The sequence below is a fragment of the Mauremys mutica genome, chromosome 11, assembly GCF_020497125.1.
Source record: "Mauremys mutica isolate MM-2020 ecotype Southern chromosome 11, ASM2049712v1, whole genome shotgun sequence".
Lineage (NCBI taxonomy): Eukaryota > Metazoa > Chordata > Testudines > Geoemydidae > Mauremys > Mauremys mutica.
This window is the reverse complement of record NC_059082.1, coordinates 79,508,134-79,524,212: the sequence shown is the minus strand read 5'-3', so window position 1 is coordinate 79,524,212 and position 16,079 is coordinate 79,508,134. Positions and strand designations below refer to the sequence as shown.

Sequence of the window (16,079 nt, the reverse complement as noted above, 5' to 3'; positions counted from 1 at the left end):
AAAAGCCCACGAGGAAATGAATAATTCGGCCTTCAGAGCTGGGTTAGAATAGCATACAGCAGCTAAGGCCTGGGGCCAGCCTCTGAACAACCCGGAGAAACCGAAATATTGAATGGCTGCTCAGTAAGTGAAAACCATCCATCCTGTGCACTAAATGAGGCCGTGTCCTGTGGAAAAAAATAGTACGTGATCAGGTTAGGAAGGACTGTACCATAATGCATGGGCACACGCTGGCTGAATGACGATTGCACACGGGCCGCATCAGTTCTGGCATTTCCTAATGTTTGGGGGCTTGGCTTTGCAACCTGCCCAACGTTCCCTTAACGTCGTTTTTCCAGACAGGGGGTGCTCAGGCAGACAGAAGCTAATTACCTGGCAGTGGAAGCTGGCTGGGACTCCGGAGCTAACCCCACTGCTCTGCCAGAAAGGGGCCAGGGGATCTTTAATGACCGCGAGGGGTCAGGAGCTTGGTTTTATGACAGATGGCTCCTCAGACAGCCCTGAGCCCATACTCCAGGGAAGGGAGGAGGACGAGGCCCTCCTTAAACTAAGGCAACTGCCCCTCCGGCCCTAGCTGGGTCTGAGCTGCTACCTGGTTATAGTGCATGGTGACATACAGCTCATTGTCAAATTTCAGCGGCTGGGTCCAGGTGACGCGCCGGTACCAGAACATGTAGCTGTTGTCCACTTGCTCCAGCTCCGTGGCCACATCAAGGATATACTCCCGTCTGCTCAAGGGGCGGACGTTCTGACCTATGGGGAGCGCAGGGGAAGAGTCAGCTGCATGGCTCCGATTTTAAAGGCTGCTCTGGTTTTGCTCCTTTCCAATGCGGAAGGGTAAAGCTGGCTGGAGAACTGAATGGCGTATGCAGAGCAGAGACACTGAAGGCAGGAAATCGGATTCATTGCTACTCTTTGGCGCTTTGGGTTGTGTCCACACCTACTTAACCCCTGGGAGAACAGCTCGGTTTGTTTAGGATTCAACCACCCAGCCAAGCCGAGAACGCTGCCAGGCCCCATCTCTGAGGCTGTGTCTACATGACAGAGCCTGTGTCGGCGTAGCCCCATCAGCACCTCTTCGCCGGCGTTGTCCCTTTGTGAAGGCGCAGCGTACGCTGACAGAAGGCGATTGTCCTAACCCTGGCAGACACCACCTCCCCATACATTCGCTATGGCGGCATAGCTGAGTCTACTCTGGGGGGGTTGGCGGCAGGGGGCCATCGCTAGCCTGAGTGACATAGCTACGCCGGGGTAAGTTTTACGTGTAGACCAAGCCTCAGTCATCTGTCAAAAACCGGGAAGACAAGACTGACCATTCCTGATAGTTCTAAGATAAAAAACAGGCAGAAAAAAACCCATAAAACCCCTTTAAAATAGAAGTCCAGGCCTTCTTTACACGTCGTGCCAAAAGGACACAAGCTGAGTCTGCGTTTCCTTCTGCAGGTCGGCTCTAAATGCTTCAGGATTTGGGGCACTTGGAATTATCCATGGAACTCCTGACAGCATGTTATAATTCCAGAGTTCAGGAGAGCCCGTACACAGACAGATGAATGTGGGTGTCATAAGCCCCATTTTATAGATGGGGAAACTGAGGCAGGAGGAGGTGAATTGATTTGCCCCAGGTCACAGAACAAGTCAGAGGCAGGGCTAGGATTAGATCCCACGAGCCTGTGTCACTGGACTGTGCCGCCCCCTCTCACGGCACAGCCCCCCAGCCAGGGATCAGATCGACTGTGGAGAATCCACATTCAGAGCCCCAGGGCTCCGTTTCCAAGAAGAGGCTTCCAACTATCCTCATGAAAAGCAGCGGAGAGGGAGTGAGAGGGTTGGTGGGGCTAAGAAGGCGGGTGACATTCCTAGGGTGATGCAGTGCTTTCCCAGAAAGCAGGATATGACTCAGATATGCTATTTCCTGGTGGTTCTGAGCCCGTCCACACAGCCCTTCCAATGGTCCCTTTACAACCCTTCCCCCCACCCACACTTTAACTAGGCCAACAGGGCGGCCTGGAGCTGTGGAGAGGCACAGACAGGAAACGCTGGGATACGGTGAACAATTTCCTGGCTTTTCAGCATTTCAGAAGAAAGCCGAGGCCAATAATCCACTCCCCTCTCCTGGCACTGCCCTGGAAGCTGCAAAAATACCAAGCAGGGCACCCCTCAAAGGCAGCACAAGCCCACAGCCAGCCCCAGGGGATGGGATACTCCACTGGGGCAGGGTGAGGTGGAAACCTGCATGGCTGCTGCCTGTGCTGTACCCGTCCTGTGCCTAGTAACGCCAGGGCTGTGACCCTGGCACCATTCACCCGCCCTGAGCTCCGCTGAGGAAGGACAGCACTTTCCTCCTCCCGTCACTGCCTGTGGCTTTCCATCCTCTCTGTGCCTCCAAGCCCAGCAGCTCAGCACCGACGCCGTCTGGAGAGGCCTGGCGCTGCCAGAAGATGCCCAGAAAGAGATATTCTAGGACCACGCTCACGGCAGGCCTCGCTTGTGCCAGGGAGCATCACCGGGCGCTGGATCGACTGGCGATTGCCTCGCGCTCCCGCTGTCAGGCAGCCACTGGCAGTTAGAAGTAAACTACACTGGCACAGAAATGGCCGTCTGGGTCAGTTTGCCCGTTCTTCAGGGAGGCGGCGGGCTCTCGCTGCAGTATTTCACCTCAGCTGGGAATGCACATCACACGGGGCTTAGCCTCTGGACACACAAAGGGCTTAACCGGACAGCGTCAAGATAAAAACATCGCAATCCAGTCAGTGCCTCCTGAGCAGTCTCCCAGGGCAGCCGTTTAACTTGGCGGTGAACAGCAGCAACGGCCAGTTCATTAGGCAAGAGACAGCATTGTTCAGCCAACGCCCAGGAGCTGAGTGGTGTTTAGCCTGGTGCGAAAGCCTCCTACACTTGTCTTTTCACACAAGTTATATCAGGAGGCAATGCGGGCTAGTGGGCAGAGCGCTGCACTGGGAATCAGGAGGCCTGGGTGATATTCCCAGCTGACCTGCTGCAGGACAGTGGTCAAGTCACTTGTTTGCTCTGTGCCTCAGTTTTCCCTCCCACCCTCTGCCTGTTTACACTGTAACCTCTGTAGGGCAGGCCTGTCTGTGCCTAGATGCTCGCCCAGCGCCTAGCACAACGGCTCAACTGGGATTTCTAGGCAATAATACTCAACAGGCGAGGCAGTGAATCTCTCTCCTGTGCTTTCATTCCGTACGGGGTTTCATTTCTCTTCTCTTAATGGGGCAGTGTCTTGATCCGAACATGGCCTGTGCCGTTACTCCCCGAAGGAGGGGGGACGCCAGGGCTCAGAGCCAGGAGGCTGCTGCCCACAGCTAGTCTCTGGAGGCGGGCCACGGAAATCGGGTCAGCCAGGAAGTCCCCCCACAATGCGTTTGGGACCTGAGTGCCATCACCTGCTCTGATGCCACCTGCGGGCCTGGGGAAGCCAGACTCCGGTCAGCTCAGGCTGCCTGTCGGTGGGCATGCAATGTGGGAATGCCCAATGGCAGAGGCAGGCCACTGGGGGTGGGACGGGACCACTTCAGAGGAGAAAATGGGGAGAGCCACCCCCTGCCTGCCCCCAAGCCTCACCTCCGTTGGTAACGGCAAAGATGACATATTCGTCAAAGGCCTCGGGCCGATGCAGCCCCATTTCATCGCACATCTCCTCGATCACGTCCAGCGCAACCTAGAGAGAGGGGCAAACCACCCGGCTGAGCCCCTCCAAGGCTGGGAAGGAGGCTCTAGCGCTAGCATTGTGCCCCCACCCACCATGGTCTCTGCCCAGCACTGCTGGTGGGGCTTCCTGGAACAACACCCCTTCCTGGCTGTCTGGCAAAGCCCTGGATGGCCTGATCCCGCAAGGTGCTGAGTGCCCCGGTGCCTAGGGTGGGCTAAGCATGCAGGAGCAGGCCATGAGAAGCAGCAGGGGAATCTGCGATGGGTTCAGAGACATGGTCAGAAGTTTGGTGCTTTGCTGCTCCATCCTAGGGCTGGGCCAGCGACCCCATGGGATCTCTCCCCCCTCAGGTGAGAGAGCAGCCGGCTCAGCCTGAGGTAAACAAGAACCTGAACATGCCTTTGATGGGCAGCCAGGTTAACTGGGGCTCCGAGAAAACGCTCCACTCTGGGCAAACCTTAAACATCAGCCCCACTCCCCTGCCATTATCCCCTTCCGCCCCCTGAGCCTATGGACCCTGCAAGCCCCGGCGCTGACCTTTGGAGCCTGGGCCCAGCTGTAGGTGAAGCCGATAGCCCTGACACGTCCTGTCCCCGCCCAAGTGCTGCTGAGCTGGAGGAACAGCTGGCCAGTGCTGCAGCCACCTGGCAGGATTCCACCATGCACTGGGCCAGGGAGAGACGCTGCCAGGAAGCGGTGCCTTTCCCCCGTAGCCCCCCAGGGAAATCAGCGACTTTGGGGAGCTCTCCCTAATGCTGCTGTTGGGGAGGGGCTGAGCTCAGCTCCCGTTCGGTGCTCTCTCTGCTCCCGCACTTGTCTCCATCACTGCTCTGAGGGAGCATCCTAAGCGGGAGGGGGGGGATCTGGGCAGTGCCATGCCCCTGTGCTGACGTACCGAGCACGTTTTGATCTTCAGGTGCCTCTCGATCCCTCCCGGCAGGAGAAACAGCTGGCGTTTCGCGCTCCGGCCGGCCTTGGTTGGAGGGTAAAGCACAGAGAAGCAGGAAGGTTTCCGAACCGTTAAGCCATCCGTCAGCTCCAGAGGCCAGGCTAAAGACTCCAGGCTAGATTCTCCCACATTGGCGCAGGGAGATTTCCTGTGCGGGATCCTATTCTGCCTAGTGGAATCCCCATGTGCTTTCTGTCTGGCTCCAGCACCCCTCTGTTTCCTGCCCTGCGCGGGTAGGTGGGGCTCACACCACTCGGTTAGACACCGGGGTGTTTCAGGGAGGCGGGAAGCCGTCTTCACGATGCACTCGCAAGCCCCCAATTTGCAGAAGTGACTCGTGAGCCTGGGGCCCTCTGTTCCCGGGTTCCCGGGCCCCATTTCCAGAGGGCAGGTGCCCAGCACTGTCTGACAAACAGGCTCCCTGCAGGCCTCTTGAGTCACCAGCCCCGTGGTAAAACCACGGCCTGATCTGCAGAAGTGCTGAGCTCCCCAGAGCTCTGGCTGCAGCCAATGGGAGAGGGCAAGCAGGCCGAGACCATCCCCATCCTTGCAAGTTCCTGTCCATTTCAGCCCCTGCCACCACGGAAAGGCCTCTGCTCTCCTCCCCGCAGCCCTACCATAGGCATCCCAGGGGTTACACGCCCTGGCTGCAGCCACCCACAGGTGTAGCTGCCTGCCCAGCCCCGTTCTAGCCCTCCCAGCTGGAAGCAAGGCGCAGACAAACAGCGTAGGCCATGCAGGGGAGCCCGGAAAGCGGAGCCCCCTGGAGGAACTCGGCCTCTGTAAGCCCACGGAGCTCAAGGGGTACAGTCCCATGCCATCCCCATGGTGAGCTGTTTGTGACCCAGTCTAGCCCCTCAGAGAGCCTTCTCCCCACGTGCCCACCTGGTGCACGCTGACACCATTGCAGGGCCCCTGCGTGAGCGCCGGACTCACCACCATGGCTTTGAGCTCCAGGCTGCTGGGAAATTCGCGCCGGCCGCCAAACTGGAAGGTCTTCCTGAGGTTCTGCTCGCAGGTCTTGGCGATCCCTTAAACGTACGGACACCAGAGCCCCGTCAAAGCAGAGCCGGGCCCCAGGCACAGCGCGGGGTTCCAGGCCTCCACCTCCCCAAACGAGGGGAAGCAGGCCAGACCCAGAGCACGGCTTTGGCTCACTACAAAGACACTGGCTAACAGTGAAATTCAGGTCTGGTTCAGAGGGGCAACAACCCCAAAATCGTGAGGTTTTGGGGGGGGGGTATCGTAGCACCTGTCTGTAATCAAAGGTTACGTTTATTTCTAGGGCTGTCGATTAATCACAGTTAACTCACGCCATTACCTAAAAAAAATTAACTGTGATTAATTGCAGTTTTTCTACATTTTTCATATATCTTGTATTCTGAGTTGTAGTCTGTTGGCACAAATACTTCTACGCAAAAATAAATACAGTGAGCACTGCGCACTTTGTAGTCTGTGTTGTACTTGAAATCAATATATTTGAAAATGTAGAAAGCATCCCAACTATTTCAATAAATGGTATTGTATTCATTCTAACAGTGCGACTAATCACGCGATTAATTTTTTAATCGCTTGACAGCCCGGTTTATTTCATTTCCTGCCCCCACTTTTCCCCCCTTCCCATCCCCTATTTGCCTGGCATGTTGCCTCAGGCACTGCAGAGGCTCTGGTGCTCTGACTACCATTGTACTGCAGTAGCATCTAGTGGCCCCGATTAGGGATCAGGCCCCATTGTGCTAGGAGCTGTACATACACATATAATGACAAGACAGCCCCTGCCCTACGTGCCAATCAGCCAGCTAGTCCTGCAGCGCTGCCTGCACTGCTCCATAGAACAGGTTCGGATCAGGGTGTGAGCATCACCAGATTGGTCTCATTCATCGCCCTGGCACCAGTGGGCCCTGCCCTCCCAGCCGCTCCTGGATGCAGAGCCTGTGGGAGGAGGTCCCATTAATGGCAGCTGAAGCGGGTCTGGCCGGGAGCCAGGCTGGGGCAATCTATCACTGCAGACAATTCTCCTCCCCGAGAGCCATTTAAACAGCTGTAAGCCTGGAGCGTTTAATGAGGAAATAAGTGGTGGCTGGGCTCGGGAATCACGGGCTGGCTGATAAAGGCTTCACAGATGGGCAGCACTGCCATTTATTAATGGCTCTAGGACAGGCTTGGGCAAGCCCGCCTGGTGCTGTTTCCAAACAGGGAGCTGCCAGGATTTCTGAGGCTGTAAATGCTGCTAATTCCCCATCCTCGCAGCCCGGCTCTGCTGGGCTGGACAAACGCCACGATCCCTAGACCCCGCCAGTCACAGGGAACAGCCTTCACCTGCTCTTCAGCAAGGCTCCTCGGCCACACCTCTGCATGTGGGATACTAATGGGGAACGGGGGCAGAGTGGGATTCCAAAGGGATGGGCCAGACCAGAGCCAGGGACAAGACTGGGATACTGAGCCTTTGCCAGCTAGGCTGCTACCAGCAGTGACTCAAAGCCAGTGCTGTCTGAGGGCTGCTTGGGGGGCCACCCCAGGAAAAACAGGTGAGTGGGGCTCAGTTGTAGAAGACAAGTGTCCACAGCACCATGGCCCAGTGGTTCGGCGTTAGCCATCTGGCCTCGGGCATGTCAGGTTTTGTCTGACCTAGAATGCCAAGTGTGGAGGGCAGGTGCAGCTTTGTGTCCGGCACTGACAGCAAACCAGCGTTCAGACTCGTTCCCGATGCAGCAACAGGACTGGGGCAGCACCTGCTGCACTGTGCAGGCCACTATGATCCAAGTGATTCAATAAGAGAAGCCAGCCTGATATTCCCCCTCTCGCCAAGGGGGAAACTGAGGCACAGGGAGGGGACGTGCCTTGCCCAAGGTCGACGGGGAGTTTGGTGTCAGAGCTGGGTCTGGAATTCCAGAGTTCCTAGCCCTCAGGTTTGGGCTTAGGCCATGGCCCTTGTATGGGGCTGAGCTGGGAGGGTCCCTCTAACTCTCTGCCCCTGCCCCTCGTCTCTGCTACTCAGAGGAAAGGGGTTCAGTGAACATTCCTGACGCGCCCTGTCCCTCCCTGTGATTCTATTGGCTTTGTCCTGCTTCCGCTTCTCTTTCCATTTGGCAGGTGCCTGGTTCCAGTGTGCAATAAGTGCCTGCCCTGCTCCTTTGAAGCATGTTCGCTGCTATGGAAACTGATGTGGTGGCGACGGAGCATATTTCCAGGCAGTGTCGTCCTGGCTGGGACAGCAGCTGAGCTCGTGACGTCCAGCAGACAGAGGGGTTGGGTGCAGGGTTTACACTGAGCCTTGGCACACAAGAGGTGGCCTGATGGTTTCCAGGAGCAGGCCCGTGGTATCAAACACACACACGGGCACAACCAGGGAGGCGGAGGGGCACAGCCCAGGGCGTGGGGCAGGGCGATCTAATGGAGTCCGGAAATCCCGGTGTGACCATGGGCGAATTGCTCCCCTGGTCTGTACCTCACCTTCCCTGTCTGTAAAGGGGAGTGATGATACCTGACCTTCACCTTCAGCCTCCTCTCAGCTTAGCCGGAGACTGCAGGGTAGCGGCTCAGGGGCTGAGAGCTGCAGGCAGGCCCACGGGCCGAGCACTGGCCTCGCTATCCACCACCAGCCCCCCTGCTGACCCAGAGCGCCCCCCCCCGGGGGTCCTGCTCTGCTCCCCAGGGAGGGAGGTACCTTGATGTAGGTACCAATGACATAGGGAAGGAAAGGAGAGAGGTTCTGGAGGCCAAATTTAGGCTGTTACATAAGAGATTGAAGTCCAGGACCTCCATGGTACCGTTCTCTGAAATGCTTCCAGTTCCATGTGCTGGGCCAGTTAGCCAGGCAGAACTGCAGGGTCTCAATGCGTGGATGAGATGATGGTGTAGGGAGGAGGGGTTTAGATTTATTAGGAACTGGGGAAACTTTTGGAAAGGGGGAGCCTATACAGGAAGGATGGGCTCCACCTAAACCAAAATGGAACCTGATTGCTGGTGCTTAACATTAAAACGGTCGTAGAGCAGTTTTTAAACTAGTCCTGGGGGAAAGTCGACAGGTGCAGAGGAGCACGTGGTTCGGCCATCCCTTAGGAGAGGATCTCTAAATGTCCTAATAAGGAGGAGAGGATGGGAGATGACAAAATACCGGTAAGATCTGATGAGAACAGGCCCCCACGCCAGTCCAGGTCGGGGTTCCCGGCTTTGCAGATCGAGCGTCCTACCTTGGAACTGCGCCCCAGGGCTCCTGCAGGTCTCCTGGAGGTGCCACAGCAGGTAGGGCTTCAGGACCGCGGAGCACTTGTAGTAGGCGGTCAGGATATAGAGCAGCCGCCATCCCTTCTGACAGCTGTCCCTGTCCAAGCCATGGGCCGGGGGGAGAAAGAGGTCTCAGAGCGGGAGAGGCCCAGGCTTCGGCCCCAGAAAGTCTTTGGGACCTGTGCCCCGTACCCCCTTCCATGCCAGGCCTCCGGGCAGGCGGGTGGGACCCTGCCCAATCAGCTCTGGTATGTGGGGAGAGCGGGAGAAGGCGAGGAAGAGGAATTGGAGGAGTGAAAAGAAGACGCGAAGGAGGAGGAGAGAGCCGAGGGGAAGGGGAGAGAGCAGGGGCCCGGAGTGGGGCTGTAACGTGGAGGGGGGAGGCAGGGCGGGAGGGACCTCCAGTGGCCAAGGAAGGCTCTCCCAGCTGCCGGGGTGGCTAGGATGGCAGGAGCCAGACTGACCCATCCAGGCCCATCGTGCCGCAGCGACGCGATCAGCCAGTCCCAACCAGACTGGGGGCGCAGGAGGCTCCCTGGGATTCTCCCCCCAGACCCCGCACTGAGGAGGCCACGCAGCCCAGGCCAGGGAGGGGAGAATGGGGGGGGCCCCACACCACGGGAAGGGGAGGGCCTTGCTCACATCTTGGGGCTGGTGTTGTCTGTGGTCTGCTTGACGATCTGGCAATACACTTCGTCCCTCATGACCTCCTGGTCAGCGCACAGCTGGAGACAGAAAGGCACCGGTGGGCATCACTGCCCTGGTGCTGGGGAGCCCCCTGCCCCTCCAGCTGTACCCCGCTCCCCCACCGTGCCGGCCGCCATCCCGCCCCCGCTGCTGTGTCGGAGGGGGGCCGTTTGCAGCCTGCTCCTGGGGCCTCTCCGGGGCCATGTGGCTTGTTCCCTCGCTGGCCAATATGCAGCCGTCTGCTCCCACCTTCAGCCTCCTCCCCGCTTAGCTGCAGGCTGCGGGGCAGGGGCTCGGGCTGGGAGCTGCCCTCGCTACCCACCACCGGCCCTGGGGCTGCGGGGCAGGGCCCCCCCACTAGCCCAGAGAGCCCCCCGGCCGGGGCTCCTGCTCCGCTCCCCAGGGAGGGAGGTACCTTGAGCACAGCACAGACGACGTCCAGCTCCGTCTGCCCCTTGAGAGGCCAGTCGCCCATGAACTTCATCACGGCTGGGGATGACAAACCAACGCACGGTGACAGGCTCCGCCTCCCCTCGCCCCGAGCAGGGGGGCGGCTTTCCCGGCTCTGGACCCGCTGGGTCGGTCCTGGGACCCGCAGGAGAGCAGGTCACAGTGCCCCGGATGGGGGGAGGGGCTGAGGAGTTCCCAGCACCCCCACACCAGCGCGGGAGGAGGAGGATGGCCAAATGAAACCCAGAGCCACCAAACCGCCTGGCTCTCTTCCAGCGGGGTCTCCCGCCCCGGCCCCCGCGGGCTCACCCGCCCCGGCCCCAGCGGGGTCTCCCGCCCCGGCCCCCGCGGGCTCTCCCGCCCCGGCCCCCGCGGGCTCACCCGCCCCGGCCCCAGCGGGGTCTCCCGCCCCGGCCCCCGCGGGCTCTCCCGCCCCGGCCCCCCCGGGCTCACCCGCCCCGGCCCCGCGGGCTCTCCCGCCCCGGCCCCACCGGGCTCTCCCCCCCCCGCCCCAGCGGGCTCTCCCGCCCCGGCTCCCGCGGGCTCTCCCGCCCCGGCCCCCGCGGGCTCTCCCGCCCCGGCCCCACCGGGCTCTCCCGCCCCGGCTCCCGCGGGGTCTCCCGCCCCGGCCCCAGCGGGCTCACCCGCCCCGGCCCCCGCGGGCTCTCCCGCCCCGGCCCCAGCGGGGTCTCCCGCCCCGGCCCCAGCGGGCTCACCCGCCCCGGCCCCCGCGGGCTCTCCCGCCCCGGCCCCAGTCCCAGGGGCCTCCTGGAGTGCTGGCTCCCGGATTCCTAGTTTCTCACTGACTCACTGGTTGCCAGCCCCACGGAAACTGCCAGATCTGGGCCCACAGGCCGGCCTCAGCCCACTCCTGAGTAGGGGCAGCAGAGATTCCAGTGCCCCACCCTGGGGTGAGGTCTTTGAGCTTCACTGCCCCTGCCCCACATGGGGCGGAGGGGGGTGGAGGGCAGGCCGCGGCGCCCCACGTGGGGGGCAGGGGGGCGGAGGGCAGGCCGCGGCGCCCCACGTGGGGGGCAGGGGGGCGGAGGGCAGGCCGCGGCGCCCCATGTGCGGGGCGGAAGGGGGCGGAGGGCAGGCCGCAGCGCCCCGTGTGGGGCGGAGGGGGGCGGAGGGCAGGCCGCAGCGCCCCACGTGGGGGGCAGGGGGGCGGAGGGGGGCGAAGGGCAGGCCGCAGCGCCCCGTGCGGGGCGGAGGGAGGCGGAGGGCAGGCCGCGGCGCCCCGTGTGGGGCGGAGGGGGCGGAGGGCAGGCCGCAGTGCCCCGTATGGGGCGGAGGGCAGGCCGCGGCGCCCCACGTGGGGGGCAGGGGGGCGGAGGGCAGGCCGCGGCGCCCCACGTGGGGGGCAGGGGTGGGCAGGCTCCCGGGGGTTGAGTTTTCAGCTGGACTCTCACTAACAAACCCAAGGCTTTAGGGCATCCCACGAAACAGGCAATGGCACGAGTAGGCTGCCCCCTGCTGAGCACGCTGGTCTCAGACGCCCCTGAGCGGCCGACACCGGAGATCAAAGGCAGGAACGAACCCTGCCTCTGTGGGGTTAAACAGCACAAGGGGACATGCCAGGGGAAATGAACTGGCCCAAGACAAGTACCAGGGCCCCTCCCACTGTGGCGGCCCAGCACCCGCTCCCCCGAGCGCCCCGGGGAGACGCAGCGCCTCCCACGCACCTTGGAAGGCCTCGGCTGCGGCTCTGTTCAGGCAGCTGTCGGTGAATTCGATCAGCGACTCCTGGAGCGGGCACTGGCCGGGGAGAGCAGAAGCAGAGCTTGCGTTAGTCACCAGCGGGGAACGCCGGTGGGCTTAGCAGCTGAGCTTGCCAAGCCCTACGCTCAGTGAGCCCGCAGGTGCCCAGCTCCTGCCCCCGGTTTAGCAGAGCCACAGCCTCCAGCCCCTCACTGCAACTGGAGATCAACCAACCGGCTGATGGCACAGAGCAATACCCCGATCCTCTCTGCCCAGCCGCCCAAGAGCACCACAGAGCGGCACCCAACGACTGGCCTCCCAGGTGGAAAGAAGGGTTGGGAGGAAGGGGGGACACACAGAGCCCCTGGCAGGGAGGAGATGGGGGGACAGGAAGAATGAGGGTGCACAGAGCCCCTGGCATGGGGGAGGGTGCACAGTTCCACGTCAGGCGGGGGCCCCACCAGAAGGACACGGAGCGAAGAGCCTAGCCCGAGAGAGGCACAGGGCGCTACGGTCCATCCCTTGGTCTCATACAGTCTGAATGAGGAATGCAAACGGTGCATTGCTACAGATACCCTGCAGGGACCAGCAGCTCAGGCAGAGCCATTAACACAGCCAGGAAACAGCCTGGGATCTGGTTTGCATCCACAGCTGGCGGGCGTCCTCTGGAACCGCTGAGTGCCTATCCCACACTGCACAGGCGTCCCCAGCAAACCCACACTGCACCTGCCTGTGGAAATGGATCCTGACTGTATCAGACACCGCTGGAGACCAAGCTCCTCCACTGAGCCACAGATCAGGTTCAGTCTGACCTTCCCGCCTGCAGGGACCATCTACCGTCTCCTGTCTATGTGGCCAGCTCAGCCCCTGGCCTGTCTCAGCTCGGCTGATCGCAAATGACTGCAATGGACTTGCATCTCCTAGCAGCCAAATGGAGTCCACGTGTTCATTTCACAGAGGTCATCAGCTTTCTGTTCCCACCAGTGGATTCAAACCAACAGCCCAGAGGGGAGAGACTCTCTAGCACTTTAGCAGGGCCCGGAGCTAACCTGGCCTCCCTCTGGGTCGGCGCCATGTGGAGGCGGTAAGAGGGCCAGCAGGCCAGGTGCCCTTTCCAGCAGGGGCTGCTCTAACGCAAAGGGGGCAGGCAACAGCCTGAAATCGGCAGGTGGTGAGGCTGGGGGGCTGCCCTGCTCTGCTCTCCAGCAAAGAGCATGCGCAACGAGCTAGGGGATCCCCATTACCTTGGTGAATTTCAGCATCTCTGCTACGTCCGGCGAGTCCTTCCCTTTCCGGGATTTCTGCTTGCAGGAATCCCTGGAATAAATCGCAGAAAGAGAATGACAGGTCCCTCTCTGGGCACGAGCTGCTGGGGGCTGGGACGGGGGATCCCTCGGGGGTCAGCACATCTGCCTCCCCCATGGATAGGAGCTGTGGGCCCAAGAACAGCCTCCCTTCTGCTGCTGCAATTGCAAAATCCGTGCCTGAAGTTCTGGCACCCGCCACAAACCGCGGGCTCCCATATGAGGGTCTGATGAGCAGAACTACCCCAGCTGACACGCAGGCGCTAGCATTGATGGCTGCAGCTCCCACACAGGCCAATGACGATGCAAGCGCAGGCAGGAGGCTGCGTTGGGAACAGTGCCAGGTGTGCAGTAGCACGAGGGCCAGGCATGCAGCTGGACTGACCGGAAAGCCCATCAGTGCAGTTCCATAATCAGCCAGAGAGGTCGCTCTCAAGCCATACCAGGCCCCTCCTTCTCTGTATGCTGCCTCCTCAGGCAGCCCTTGGGCTGGGCACTGAGCCTGGGTCCGCAGTGGGGCAGTCAGCCCCAGGATGCCAACCAGGGGTCAGTTAGCGCCACGTAGGATGGTGCTTCCTGTGACGTGGCTACTGTCCCACTGGGAACTGGGCTGAGCCCCACCAAACTCATTGCACACAGGGTCACGGGAGGCTGGAAGGTTAAAGGTCACTCCCCTTCCCTCGGCCAGCACTCACGTCTTCGTCCTCTGCGCCTCCCGGAAATACTTCTTGGCAAACTCCTGCATGGGGAACTGCCTGCCCTGCAGGGCACCGTCCCCAGGAAGCTCGCCGCCATACTCCTTCACGCTCTCCGCATAGTCGCTGCCCGCGGGGGACACCTGGGGAGAGGGGGACAATGGGCTGCAGGGGATGCAACGCGCACCTGTGCCGCCAGCGTACGACTCCATGGGTCCTAGAGCCAGTAACCCTCAGAGGAGCTACAGACACTGCGGCTGCATTCTTCTGGTGCCCACTGATCAGTGCCTCACCCTGTGCCAGCTGCAATGCCTCCCTCCCCAGTCAGCCTCCTACCCAGCTGCTTAACCAGCCCCAAGGATCAGGCCCTCCCCGTCACCCACCCCGACCAACCCCCCGCCCACCCCAGCCCTCTGAGAGCTCCCAGTTTCCAGCACTGCAAGGGTTACTTGGGGACAGTCCCTCACCTCGATCTTCCTGTCCAGCTCCTGAGCCACGGCCGTGGAGGCCACGGCCACTGCCACGGCCGCCGAGGCCGCCACCTTGCCCTGCTTGTTCTTGGGCTCCTCTTTCCTGTCCGCTGGCAGGTGGATAAAATCTGGGGCTGCCACAGGCTGGACGTACTCGGCAGGGAAGCGCCCCGACCTCCCGTGGATGGCACCGAATTTCCACCCTGCACCGGGACATGTTGTTAACAGCCTAGTGCTCAGACACACACTCCAGCCAGGCTTAAACACCCCTCCCTGCCGTGACGGGCCCGGTTATCGGTCCATCCAGCCCCATACGCTCCTGCCTGCTGTGCCATGCACAGTTATCGGTCCATCCAGCCCCGTACGCCCTCCCTGCTGCGACGGGCCCAGTTATCAGTTCATCCAGCCCCGTACGCCCTCCCTGCCACACCGTGCCTGGTTATCAGTCCATCCAGCTTCGTACACTCCTTCCTGCTGCGCCATGCCCGGTTATCGGTCCATCCAACCCCATACGCTCCTTCCTGCTGCGCCATGCCCGGTTATCGGTCCATCCAACCCCATACGCTCCTGCCTGCTGCGCCATGCCCAGTTATCGGTCCATCCAGCCCCATACGCTCCTTCCTGCTGCATCACACCCGGTTATCAGTCCATCCAGCCCCATATGCTCCTGCCTGCTGTGCCACGCCCAGTTATCGGTCCATCCAGCCCCGTATGCCCTCCCTGCCGCACTGGGCCTGGTTATCGGTCCATCCAGCCCCATATGCTTTTGCCTGCTGTGCCACGCCCGGTTATCGGTCCATCCAGCCCCGTACGCCCTCCCTGCCGCACTGGGCCTGGTTATCGGTCCATCCAGCCCCATATGCTCCTGCCTGCTGTGCCACGCCCGGTTATCGGTCCATCCAGCCCCGTACGCCCTCCCTGCCATGCCGGGCCTGGTTCTTGGTCCATCCAGCCCTGTACGCCCTCCCTGTTGCGCCGGGCCCAGTTATCGGTCCATCCAGCCCCGTACGCCCCTCCCTACCGCACCACGCCCAATTATCGGTCCATCCAGCCCCTTACGCTCCTTCCTGATAGCATTCAGGGAGGGGAAGGAAGGTTCCTTCCTGACCTCTGCAGAGACCTGTACTGAAGCACAAGATTTGATTCTCTGTATCTCACCATAAACACAGCCAGCCCCCTTTGAAAATCCAGCCGCAGCGGTTGACTGGGAATGGCTGGTATTTAGACCCATATAGGCTTGCTTTTGCACAGCACTCTTAAACAAGGGGTCTGGGGCCCATGCACACTGCACATACCATCCCGTCCTACATGCAGCAACCTGCTGTTCGCCTGGGGTTAGCTAGAGCTTCCCCCCAGAGACTGAACGGGCTAGGGACCAGGATTACATGCACAAAGCAGATACAGGAGCGGGCCATGCATGGAGGAGGCCAGTAGGGGAAGCAATGTGGTTACAGTTATGGGCTGTTATCGAGAGCATGGCCAACGGCTTCTCCGCACACAGGGTCTGGAGGCCGTTGGGCAAATAACCCCCATGCCCTGCATTCAGCCTGCCCCCTAGAGTGCCAACCGCTGGAGCTGCGTGCCCCATATAAAACCACTCCTGGGATGGTGTAACAACATCCTCTCCAGATGCACTCGTGCCAATTCCTGTCCGTTCCCCATAAGCATCCGGGCGAGCGCACTCTGCTCAGGCTAATGCCCACGGTGAGCTGGTGCTAATGGGTTTCTCGGGGCCTGGAATGTGCTCGTCTCTCCTGGGGAGCTCTGTTTCTCTTTGGTGGACACACCAGGGGTCCAGCTTCCCCAATCTCTTGCCAGACCCCTGGCACAGACACCACTAGAGGAGCAGCTGGAAATCTGACAGCAGCCTGTGCCCTTAGGCCCGTGCATGGGAAATGGATCATCAGCGCCACAAGCACAGGCTTT

General features: G+C 60.9%; 1 protein-coding gene across 4 annotated transcripts in view; it reads right to left on the bottom strand.

Moving 5' to 3' along the window:
• Positions 1-16,079, bottom strand: part of MYO15A (myosin XVA) — a 76,149-nt gene that overhangs the window by 10,650 nt on the left and 49,420 nt on the right. For 3 of the 4 annotated variants that reach the window (XM_044980716.1, XM_044980712.1, XM_044980713.1), the window contains 11 exons: positions 14,151-14,356; positions 13,684-13,826; positions 12,929-13,001; positions 11,669-11,741; positions 9,949-10,022; positions 9,489-9,571; positions 8,813-8,943; positions 5,556-5,650; positions 4,566-4,643; positions 3,583-3,679; positions 593-753 (listed from right to left, as the gene is read on the bottom strand). In XM_044980716.1, the coding sequence (XP_044836651.1) occupies positions 593-753; positions 3,583-3,679; positions 4,566-4,643; positions 5,556-5,650; positions 8,813-8,943; positions 9,489-9,571; positions 9,949-10,022; positions 11,669-11,741; positions 12,929-13,001; positions 13,684-13,826; positions 14,151-14,356 (1,214 nt within the window). The remainder of the gene's footprint in view (positions 1-592; positions 754-3,582; positions 3,680-4,565; positions 4,644-5,555; positions 5,651-8,812; positions 8,944-9,488; positions 9,572-9,948; positions 10,023-11,668; positions 11,742-12,928; positions 13,002-13,683; positions 13,827-14,150; positions 14,357-16,079) is intronic. The other variant, XM_044980714.1, reaches the window with a different exon arrangement.